Source organism: Salmo trutta, chromosome 12, assembly GCF_901001165.1.
Source record: "Salmo trutta chromosome 12, fSalTru1.1, whole genome shotgun sequence".
Lineage (NCBI taxonomy): Eukaryota > Metazoa > Chordata > Actinopteri > Salmoniformes > Salmonidae > Salmo > Salmo trutta.
In genome coordinates this window covers 88,958,183-88,969,994 of record NC_042968.1, presented here as the reverse complement: position 1 = coordinate 88,969,994, position 11,812 = coordinate 88,958,183, and the positions used below count along the sequence as shown (strand labels likewise).

Here is an 11,812-nt window from a genome sequence, read left to right as displayed (position 1 = left end):
GTCTAAGGTCAGGTTGTGCATCCCGCCAAGGACGGTAAGTTTAGGATTGGCAGTTCCCTAATCAGATCCTAGATCTGTGCTTACAGCAATGTGTCACAATCCTGGGGACCCAAAGGGGATGCACATGTATTGTTTTGCCCTAGCTCTAACACCCAATTAAATCAATCAACTCACCAAGCTAATTCATTGAGTCAGGTGTTTAAAGCCAAGGGAAAAAAACATGCACCCCTTTAAATCCAGGATTAGAAACTGGTTTCAGCCATCTTCCACTAACCACTGATCTCAGTTCAGTTATGTCAACCATGGATGATTTAGAGATGGCTCAATCTGATCCGAGATCTGTAGTTAGGCCTGTAGCAGGGATGGGTCAGTTCAGACAATGTATTTGTAGCTATAGGTAGTGTCACAGGAAATCCTCTTTCCCCGGCAGCGGCCACACAAGTCCTGTCTATGAGGCCTCTTCATGTCAATGTGCCTCTCCTTCTGCTCACAGCAGCACCGGGTCTGGGAACACACCTGAGAAACAGGAGGATAATTACAGCAACATTGACCACCTGCTGGTGAAGGGGGTAGACATGTCAGTTCACCTGTATCCATAACAGGACAATCTAAAACGTCATACACCCTTTGTTTTAATGCATGACCTCACTAGAGGCTGAAGGGGCATAGGCACCATGCAGAGCACCTGCTGTGTCCCCCCCACACCTCTCACCTTGCACTGGATAGACTCCACTCTGTAGGGGTTGAATCCATTCTGGCACTTACGACAGAGCTGCTTGAAGTACACCTGAGTTCACAGAGGGGGGTGACGAGAACCATGTTAAGTGAGGATTAAACAAGTCACTTGTTAAATTTAGCAAATATTTGAAGGACAGTGCAGAAAGGCAGAGTGTATAGTGTTACTGTCAACTCAGGCTCCTCAGAACGAGGGTAAAGAACAAAAGCAGTGCACATGAAGGCTTATTGAGCAGAAACCTTTAATATTTTCAGTTGGCAGAGAAGTGCAGTGATTGGCAACGTTACCTTACTAGTTCCTGAGATGCACCACACATAGGCACTCTCCCACCGGACGTTACACTGGCTGCAGTGAAAAAAGCCATACTTCTGCTCCAGAAACTACAGAAGAAACAAGTGAATCATTAAGAATCAAAAGTTCTTAATATACAACATCCTATGCAGGATGACTGGCATTTCAAGTAGAAGTATAAAGGGCATATTGGACACATTGCAGATGACACTACAAAATATAAGGCATTCGTCAATTCATGTTTCAGAATCGATTACATTCTAAATTCGTATTCTCCCCTTGTATAAACCCCGGGAATGACTGACCTGAAAGTTGAAGCCTTTGGGCATCTGGTGGAGGGGTTTCCTGACATCCTCACGTGGGATCTCCGGTCGAACCTGGTCCTCCGTTTTCTGCTCGATAACGTCGGCCTCGTCATCCTCATCACGACCCCCGTTGCCGCCCACCTCTCCTCCCTCACAGCACGCGCTGTCATCCTGCGACTTCACCGGCAGCGCAAAGAACCGGCGATCAAACACCGGAGAGTAGATAGCGAGGGGTCGCGAGAAGCGCACGTTGTTTACCGGAGTGCTCGGAAACGCTTTCCCGTCCAGAGAAGAAGTCGCCAAGGGACTCTGCTGGCACTTCACAGGCGACTTCGAAAATACCGGAAATTTCCTCTCCCGGTAGAACAGCGTCTTGGGTCCGAGGGAGCACTGGACCATCGCGTCGACCTGGGCGTTGACCTGAACCCCGAACTCCTTGGTGTTTGCCTTCCGGAGACGAGGGGTAAGGTTGGGATTCACCTGAGACAGGATGGCCTTCAGCTGGGCCCGTTTACACACGTCAAGGTAGTCCAGCGCTTCGGGAGGCACGTAGATGCTCCCCTTCCCCCAGGTGTGAGGCTTGAACTTCGGGTTGCCGTGGAGGATAGGAGCCATCATGGCACCGCAGCCCGGATAGCCATTAAAGTTGTATGGAGAAAACATAAATCCCTCCATCGTGTATAGAAGACGAAGTGAACCTGCTATGGTTTATATGTGCACGTCCGGCCTCCAGTCCAGACGTCACCCACAGCGCTAATTGGGCCCGACCTATTGGATGATTAGCGGGTGAAGTGAGGACAGGTGTGTGCACTGGGGACCGCGCTCAGCGAGGGGACGCTCAGGCTGGGGTTGAATCATTCCAGTGTGTCCTCATCCCTTCTTACCTTCCTTTCGCACTCTCTTATTTCCTTTTTTTCTCCTTCCATCCATTCTTACAATTCGTTATTTTTCCTTCCTTCATTATTCGGGACAAGTAAATATCTAATGATCATGTTCTGGAATATGTCGTGGAAAATGACATCTACTATAAACTCAGACCATGAACGCTAGTGATGGGTCGTTCGCGAATGAACGGCTCTTTTACGCAAATTTGTTTCAGTGAGTAAAAAAAATCCAGACATTGTTTTGCAGGCCATCTAATAATTTGGCCAGGTAAAAATGTATTTGAATGTGCATTTCACTATGACATACTGGTAGCCTACCTATTTGGGATTTACATGGGAGATTTGCAATTTGTCATGGTTATATGTCGATTTTTAAACATTTTCAACGAAGAGCCGTTTGGGAGCCAAATGAGCCGGCTCTTTTACGTCAACGGAGCCAAATGAGCCGACTAACCGAAAATAATCGGAATGCCCATCACTAGTGAACTATGGCAGAATTTCATTAGTCTAAAGAAGCTTCCCCCCTGAGTCCTTTCCTTAATCTGCACTGGTCTGAAATAATTTGATTAAAATGACAAGTAGCTATTTAATGGCACCTAATCTTACGAAATACAGACAGGGCTATTTAATATTTACTTGTGTGTAATCAGCATTGACAATTGACTGATATAAATCCAGAATGATTATGGGGGTTTGGTTTCACTTATTGTGTTGGTTTCAGTTCTTGGGCGGGAGGGCGTGTCTTCTAAACAGAGTACAGCTGCTGATGTGCTGTGTACTGTAGTTGGTGGTGAAGCAGTCTGAAGTATAAGAGAAATGTCGAGAGGAAGACAAAATCAACGCTTTAAGAAACTGATCATCCTTCGAGGTTTGCCAGGAGTTGGAAAGACAAGCAAGGCAGAGTAAGCTAATCAATCCAAACTATTGGGAGCCTGCCTTACCCCAAGTCTTTTTTGTCAATATATGTATTGTTTTTAGATTGTGGGTTCATTTCCTGAAGTTTCACCTAAACACTTTTTTAATATTGCTAATATTGAAGATTGTGGCTTCTATCAATGTAATTGTCTGCATAATTTCCAATCCCCCTTATACATTTTGTTGTAAATATACAGTACCAGTCAAAAGTTGGGACACACCTACTCATTCCTGTGGTTTTTCTTTATTTGTATTATTTTCTACATTGTAGAATAATAGTGAAGACATCAAAACTATGAGATAACACATATGGACTCATGTAATAACCAAACAAGTGTTAAACAAATCTAAATATATTTTATATTTGAGATTCTTCAAGTAGCCACCCTTTGCCTTGATGACAGCTTTGCACACTCTTGGCATTCTCTCAACCAGCTTAATGAGGTAGTCACCTGGAATGCATTTAAACTAACAGGTGTGTCTTGTTAACTGTGGAATTTCTTTCCTTCGTGATGCGTTTGAGCAAATCAGTTGTGTTGTGACAAGGAAGGGGGGGTATACAAAATATTTCCCTATTTGGTAAAAGACCAAGTCCATATTATGGCAAGAACAGCTCAAATAAACAAAGAGAAAGGACAGTCCATCATTACTTTAGGACATGAAGGTCAGTCAATCTGGAAAATTTTCTTCAAGTGCAGTTGCAAAAACCATCAAGTGCTATGATGAAACTGGCTCTCATGAGGACCGCCACAGGAAAGGAAGACCCAGAGTTACCTCTGTTGCAGAGATTGCAGTCCAAATAAATGCTTCACGGAGTTCAAGTAACAGGCACATCTCAACAGCAACTGTTCAGAGGAGACTGCGTGAATCAGGCCTTCATGGTCGAACTGCTGCAAAGAAACCACTACTAAAGGACACCAATAATAAGAAGAGACTTGCCTGGGCCAAGAAACATGAGTAATGGAAATCTGTCCTTTAGTCTGATGAGTCCAAATTTGCGATTTTGGGTTCCAACCGCCGTGTCTTTCTAAGACACAGAGTAAATAAAATAATGATCTCTGCATGTGTGGTTCCCACCGTGAAGCATGGAGGAGGAGGTGTGATTGTGTGGGGGGGGGGTGCTTTGCTGGTGACACTGTCAGTGATTTATTTAGAATTCAAGGCACACTTAACCAGCATGGTTGTAACACTTTATTTGAAAATATATAAATATATAATGATATGATTTCCTTCTGTTTTCCAGAATGCTCTGTGATGAATATGCAGGACTTGGACTGGAAGGAGAAATTTTCTCCACTGACAGGTACCATGAAAGAACCGACTACACCAAAGGAAACTTTCAACGCAACCATCGGCGGAATAGAGAGGATGGTGTGTATTGGGTGGCTGGGGGCGAGGGCAGAAACAATCTGCTCATGATGTCATTACACACATAGTTTGTTCTTCCTTAAAGTACTGGTACTCTGGCTTGTTTTGACAGTTTTTATAGCCTTGAACAGAGGAGTGGATCCGATCATCGTTGACAACACAAACATTTCTCTTTGGGAGATGTGGCCCTATATCCACATGGTGAGGACGTGTGTGTGTGTGTGTGTGTGTGTGTGTGTGTGTGTGTGTGTGTGTGTGTGTGTGTGTGTGATATGCATATGATTTCTAGTTTAGTTAGTCCCAGCTACCAGGCATTGCAGAGATATTTTAATGTTATTTTTGTAACTCTCCACTTATTTTCTAGTCATTGTCACATCCTTTGTACATGAGAACCTAAACAGCATCTGACTCACTACAAGACTGGTTGAAGCTGGTTTCCAGATTACTTCCTACTAGGTGGCGCTAGAGGCAGAGTCAGATAGTTTCCTCTTGGTTAGACATGTTGTTGATAAATCTGACACTTTATTCTACTTTTTACAATGTTATTAATATCCCAATTGGTCTTCTGACAGACAAATGGACATATTAAACAGATTCATGTCATAGTAAAGTATTCTTTCTCTCAGGGGATGCGACAGGGTGACTATGACATCACTATGATGGAGCTGCCTAAAGGCTATCCTCAGGAAAAAATCTCCATCAACAAGCTGTACAGGTCAGAAACAACCTCTTCATTAACAGCCTACATTCTCACAGTGTATACACAGTACATGTGCATTGGGGTAGGATTGTATACTTGTTTATCAGTTTTACAGCCGTCAATAGATTGTTATTACTTATCTATAAATTATACATTGGTTATCAATTCAATGATAAAAAAGCTGTGTTATCTCCCTACAGAAAGTGTCATGGTAAGATCCCCAAGAAGAAGTTCAGGTCCTTTGAGGGTCGCTGGGAAAAAGCTGACAACATCTGGAATGTACTTAACGACAGCAAGTCCATAAACCGCTGGAAGAGAAGCAAAGAGAAATGGAACGTCCAGTGATGAAGACATGCTGGCCTTCTCCCCCCCCCAAAGTCCCCAAAATCCAGAACAAACTCAAGAAAGCGTACAGTATTATATAGAGCCCTTATTGCATGGAACTTCCTTCCATCTCATATTGCTCAAATAAACAGCAAACCTGGTTTCAAAAAACAGATAAAGCAACACCTCGTGGCACAACACCTCTCCCCTATTTGAACTAGATAGTTTATGTGTATGTATTGATATGTAGGCTACGTGTGCCTTTTAAAAATGTATGTAGTTCTGTCCTTGAGCTGTTCTTGTCTAATGATGTTCTGTATTATGTCATTCTGTATTATGTTTCATGTTTTGTGTTGACCCCAGGAAGATTAGCTGCTGCTTTTGCAACAGCGAAGAGATGCATTGCAGTACTTAATGCAGCTGGTGGCCACACCAGATACTGACTGTTACTTTTGATTTTGACCCCCCCTTTGTTCAGGGACACATTATTACATTTCTGTTAGACACATGTCTGAGAACTTGTTCAGTTTATGTCTCAGTTGTTGAATCTTGTCATGTTCATACAAATATTTACACATGTTAATTAAGTTTTGTGAAAATAAACGCAGTGAGAGGATGTTTCTTTTAATGCTGAGTTTACATGTGAGAGCCTGTAAAAACTATGGCAATTGCTGTATATCTCTCTGGAATACTTACTTACCTTACTTACTTGTCTGTATGCATGTGTCTGTGCCTATGTTTGTGTTGCTTCACAGTCCCGCTGTTCCATAAGGTGTATTTCTACCTGTTTTTTTATGTAATTATACGGCTTGCATCAGTTACCTGACCCATGCCAAATCTTTTCAGTCTCCTGGGGAGGAAAATGTGTTGTCGTGCCCTCTTCACAACTGTCTTGGTGTGTTTGGACCATGATAGTTCGTTGGTGATGTTAATGGGGGCCTGTTCGGCCCTCCTTTTCCTATAGTCTACGATCAGCTCCTTTGTCTTCCTCACATTGAGGGAGAGGTTGTTGTCCTCAAACCACACTGTCAGGTCTCTGACCTTCTCCCCATAGGCTGTCTCATCATTGTCGGTGATTAGGCTTACCACTGTTGTGTCGTCAGTAAACTTAATAATGGTGTTGGCCACGCAGTCGTGGGTGAACAGGGAGTACAGGAAGGGACTAAGCACAAACCCCTGAGGGGCCCCAGTGTTGAGGATCAGCATGGCAGATGTGTTGTTGCCTACTCTTACCACCTGGGGCCGGCCCCTCGGGAGGTCCAGGATCCTGTTGCAGAGGGAGGTGTTTAGTCCCGGGGTCCTTAGCTTAGTGATGAGCTTTGTGGATAGATGTTCCTTTTGTCCAGGTGGGAAAGAGCAGTGGGGCAGTACGCGAATTGGAGTGGGTCTAGGGTTTCCGGCATGTTGGTGTTTACGTGAGCTATAACCAGCCTTTCAAAGCACTTCATAGGCCAGTGGGCGGTAATCATTTAGGCAGGTTACCTTCACTTTCTTGGGCACAGGAACTATGGTGGTCTGTTTGAAACATGTAGGTATTACAGACTCGGTCAGGGAGAGGTTGAAAATGTCAGTGAAGACCCTTGCCAGTGTTTCCCTTTGTTGTCCATAATATTTTTCATGCCCTGCCACATCCGACAAGCATCAGAGTCGGTGTAGCAGGATAAAATTTTAGTCCTGTATTGACGCTTTGCCTGTTTGATGGTTCATCTGATGGCATAGCGAGATTTCTTAAAAGCGTCCGGATTAGTGTCCCGCTCCTTGTAAGCGGCAGCTCTAGCCTTTAGCTTGGTGCGGATGTTGCCTGTAATTCATGGCTTTTGGTTGGGAAATGTACATACGGTCACTGTGGGGATGATGTCATCGATGCACTTATTGATGAAGCCGGTGACTAAATTGATATACTCCTCAATGCCATTTGATGAATCCCAGAACATATTCCAGTCTGTGCTAGCAAACAGTCCTGTAGCGATTCTGGATGTGCATTTTCTTGTTTACTCATGGCTTTATACAGCTTGTTGAGTGTGGTCTTAATGCCAGCATTGGATTGTAGTGGTAAATAGATGGCTAATACCCTGACTACACCGCTCACATCCTGTGCGCGAGCATTGCAAAATAAATTTAGAAATCTATGTTATCCAATTATTGGATCCACACTGCTCGGGCGTGTCAACGAGGGTCTTCGTTGCCAAAGGCTAAAATAGAAGTCCTTTCTGTTTCTGACGCAGATCACGCTGCAAGTCCTGCCTCTCCCATCTCCTCATTGGGTTATAGAAGCAGGTAACCACGTGCCATCTCCTCATTGGTTATACCCACGTGGGTGATTGAAAGACGAACTGTGTTGCCGGTCATCGTGGTAATACTATGAAAGTTTAGATGCCAATCACCATATAAGTTCAAAGATGAAAAAGCCTGGAAGGAGGAGAGATGACTAGAAACGATTCGATTGACTGTTTTATGTGTGGATTAATTGTCGGAGTAGAGGACCTTGTGCATTTCAGGTAAAATAACAACTCAATGTTTATATCCCAGGACAAATTAGCTAGCAACAGTAAGCTAGCTAAATAGGACAAATTAAGCTAGCAAGTGCAAGCTAACTAGCTAAATTGCCATAAATGTTTAAAGCTTTTTGACCAGTCGCCAAATGAATGTTATTGGTTCAGAGTTTGTTTTGATATTTTAACCTATGAGTCGTGATCGCGTTTGGTGTAGGGGGACAAATAAATGTATGCACGATGGCGCACGATTGCGCAAGCGCACAGCCGGTTTGGGTTCCATGTAAGAATAATATAGATGAGAAGTCTCTTGGTAGAAAGTGTGGTCTACACCTTATCATGAGGTGTTCTACCTCAGGCGAGCAATACCTCAAGACTTCTTTAAAATTAAAAATTGCACACCAGCAGTTATTGACAAATAGACACAGCCCACCCCTCGTCTTACCAGACGTAGCTGCTCTGTCCTGCCGATACACAGAGAAGCCATGCAGCTCTCTATTATCCGTGTCGTCGTTCAGCCATGTCTCGGTGAAACACAAGATATTATAGTTTTTAATGTCCCTTTGCTAGGATCATCTTAATCGTAGTTCTATCAGTTTGTTTTCCAATGATTGCACGTTGCCTAATAATATGGAGGAAGAGGTGGTTTACCTACTCGTCTGAAAGTTCTTACAAGGCACCCGCTCTCCTCCCCCTTTTCCTCCGTATTTTCTTTATGCTAATGACGGGGATTTGGGCCTTGTCTTGACAAAGCATTATATCCTTTGCATCGGACACATTAAAGAAAAATCTTTGTCCAGTTCGAGGTGAGTAATCTCTGTTCTGATGTCCAGAAGCTCTCTTCGGTCACAAGAGACAGTAGCAGCAACATTATGTACAAAATGAGTTACAAACAATGCGAAAAAACTAACAAAACAGCTCAGTTGGTTAGGAGCCTAGTTGGTTAGCTCTCTGTGTACATCCGGGGACCAACCGTGCTTCCCTGTTAAGAGCCAATTGCAATTTTCCTAAGTCCTTCTTTGTGGCACTTCACCACAGAACTGAACAGTAGTTCAGGTGCGACAAAACTAGGGCCTGTAGGACCTGCCTTGTTGATAGTGCTGTTAAGAAGGTAGAGAAGGGCTTTATTATGGACAGACTTCCCCCTATCTAAGCTGCTTTTGTATCATTATGTATCATTATGTTTTGACCATGACAGTCTACAATCCTGTTTAGTCACCTCAACTTGCTCAATATCCACATTATTTATTACAAGATTTAGTTGAGGTTTAGGGTTTAGTGAATGATTTGTCCCAAATACGATGCTTGAAGATTTTGAAATATTTAGGACAAAATGATTCCTTGCCACCCATTCTGAAGCTAACTGCAGCTCTTTGTTGATTGTTGCAGTCATTTCAGTCTCTGTAGTAGCTGATGTGTATAGTGTTGAGCCATCCATCATTCCTTCAATTCTGACCAGTTTCCCAGTCCCTGCCAATAAAAAACATCCCCACAGCATGATGCTGCCACCACCTTGCTTCACTGTGGGGATGTTGTTCTCGGGGTGATGAGAGGTTTTAGGGTTGCGCAAGACATAGCGTTTTCCTTGATGGTCAAAATTCTGCTCAATTTTAGTCTCATCTGACCAGATTACCTTCTTCCATATGTTTGGGGAGTTTCCCACATGCCTTTTGGCGAACACCAAACATGTTTGCTTATTTATTTCTTTAAGCGATGGCTTTTTTCTGGATTTATTGGTGCTCTGTGGGATGTTCAAAGTTTCAGATATTTTTTTATAACTCAAGCCTGATCTGTACTTCTCCTCAACTTTGTCCCTGACTTGTTTGGAGAGCTGCTTGGTCTTCATAGTGCCACTTGCTTGGTGGTGCCCCTTGCTTAGTGGTGTTGCAGACTCTGGGGCCTTTTAGGACAGGTGTATATATATACTGAGATCATGTCACAGATCATGTGACACTTAGATTGCACACAGGTGGACTTAATTTAACTAATTTTGTGACTTCTGAATGTAATTGGTTGCACCAGATCTTATTTAGGGACTTCATAGCAAAGGGGGTGAATACATATGCACGCACCCGCTTTCCGTTTTTTATATTTTTTGAATTTTTTGAAACAAGTAATTTTTTTCATTTCACTTCACCAATTTGGACTATTTTGTGTATGTACATTACACGGAATCAAAATCAAAATCCATTTAAATTACAGGCTGTAATGAAACAAAATAGGAAAAATGCCAAGGGGGGTGAATACTTTTGCAAGGCACTGTATGTCGAAAAAGTACAGAAGTGCAGCATTCTCTACCTTTTTACAGTTACTTTCAGGCAACTGACTGCCAGTAAGTTACCGTAAAAACAACTGGATTTGTTTTACAGTGCAGGATGGAATATTCTTGGGTGTAAGATCAGAAAGAAACTTTGGTTTAACAGTTCATTAAAGTAATGTACTGTTAAAAAAAAGTTTATTGCAATTTACGGTAGCATACTGTACCCTTTTCACAGTAACTTATAGGTAAGTGGCTGCCAGTATGTTAACGTGAAAACAACACGATTTGTTTTACAATGTGGGGTTATGGAAGTGTCAGGGACGGACGAGCCATAGGGCAATTCTGGCAAATGTCCATTATACAGGAGGTACCGGCGCACACCTACCGTCAACTAAGAGCCATTTTATGCTTGAGGCTCCAGAGGCATGAAGAAGGCAAAATTGGCTACCGTACTGCATCGCCTCTCAAATGTTGTAACAATGTGAAGGGAACCATATATGTACCCATCCTCTGGCTGTGGTTCAATGTACAGTAGTAATGTAGCCATCCTCTGGCTGTGGTTCAATGTACAGTAGTAATGTAGCCATCCTCTGGCTGTGGTTCAATGTGGAGTAGTAATGTAGCCATCCTCTGGCTGTGGTTCAATGTACAGTAGTAATGTAGCCATCCTCTGGCTGTGGTTCAATGTGGAGAAGTAATGTAGCCATCCTCTGTGGTTCAATGTACAGTAGTAATGTAGCCATCCTCTGGCTGTGGTTCAATGTACAGTAGTAATGTAGCCATCCTCTGGCTGTGGTTCAATGAGGAGCAGTAATGTAGCCATCCTCTGGCTGTGGTTCAATGTACAGTAGTAATGTAGCCATCCTCTGGCTGTGGTTCAATGTGAGGTAGTAATGTAGCCATCCTCTGGCTGTTGTTCAATGTACAGTAGTAATGTAGCCATCCTCTGGCTGTGGTTCAATGAGGAGCAGTAATGTAGCCATCCTCTGGCTGTGGTTCAATGTACAGTAGTAATGTAGCCATCCTCTGGCTGTGGTTCAATGTGGAGTAGTACTGAAGCAGGACTTCCATTCCATAGTTAATTCCATAGGACTTTTATTCCACCACTGTTCTGAACTAATATGTCTACCAAATGTATTAGGGTCTATACACAGATCGGCTACATAGCTACACATCTATAGCATTCAGGTCTTTTTATCCTCCAATGACTAACCTTACACACAACCTTACATGAGGCAGCAGGGTGGCCTAGTTGTTAGAGAGTTGGACTAGTAGCTGAACGGTTGCAAGTTCAAATCCCCAAGCTGACAAGGTACAAATCTGTTGTTTTGCCCCTGAACAGGCAGTTAACCCACCTGTTCTTAGGATGTCTTTGAAAATAAGAATTTGTTCTTAACTGACTTGCCTAGTTAAATAAAGGTAAAATAAGCAAGAAAGTGTTAGCTACTGCTATGTCACCTACGTTGGCAAATATCTTCCATCTTTAACGTTACTACAATTTCACAAGTTGAAGGACCAGACATTGAAATGGGTTTAG

The 11,812-nt window shown here is 43.1% G+C and overlaps 2 protein-coding genes across 3 annotated transcripts; one reads left to right on the top strand and one right to left on the bottom strand.

Moving 5' to 3' along the window:
- Window positions 1-357: 357 nt before the first annotated feature.
- Window positions 358-1,947, bottom strand: zar1l (zygote arrest 1-like). Its single transcript, XM_029766737.1, has 4 exons — window positions 1,333-1,947; window positions 1,024-1,116; window positions 713-787; window positions 358-516 (listed from the first exon to the last, which is right to left on the bottom strand). Exons 1-4 carry the CDS (start codon window positions 1,945-1,947, stop codon window positions 373-375), a joined length of 927 nt encoding a protein of 308 aa, XP_029622597.1. The 3' UTR covers window positions 358-372.
- Window positions 1,868-5,606, top strand: LOC115204624 (NEDD4-binding protein 2-like 1). 2 transcript variants are annotated; one of them, XM_029770295.1, is made up of 5 exons: window positions 1,868-2,133; window positions 4,375-4,502; window positions 4,612-4,700; window positions 5,126-5,214; window positions 5,400-5,606. In XM_029770295.1, exons 2-5 carry the CDS (start codon window positions 4,376-4,378, stop codon window positions 5,542-5,544), a joined length of 450 nt encoding a protein of 149 aa, XP_029626155.1. In that variant the 5' UTR covers window positions 1,868-2,133; window position 4,375; the 3' UTR covers window positions 5,545-5,606. The 2 variants fall into 2 exon arrangements, with proteins under 2 accessions (XP_029626155.1, XP_029626154.1); XM_029770294.1 differs by lacking the exon at window positions 1,868-2,133 and adding an exon at window positions 2,439-3,118.
- The last annotated feature ends 6,206 nt before the right edge of the window (window positions 5,607-11,812 follow it).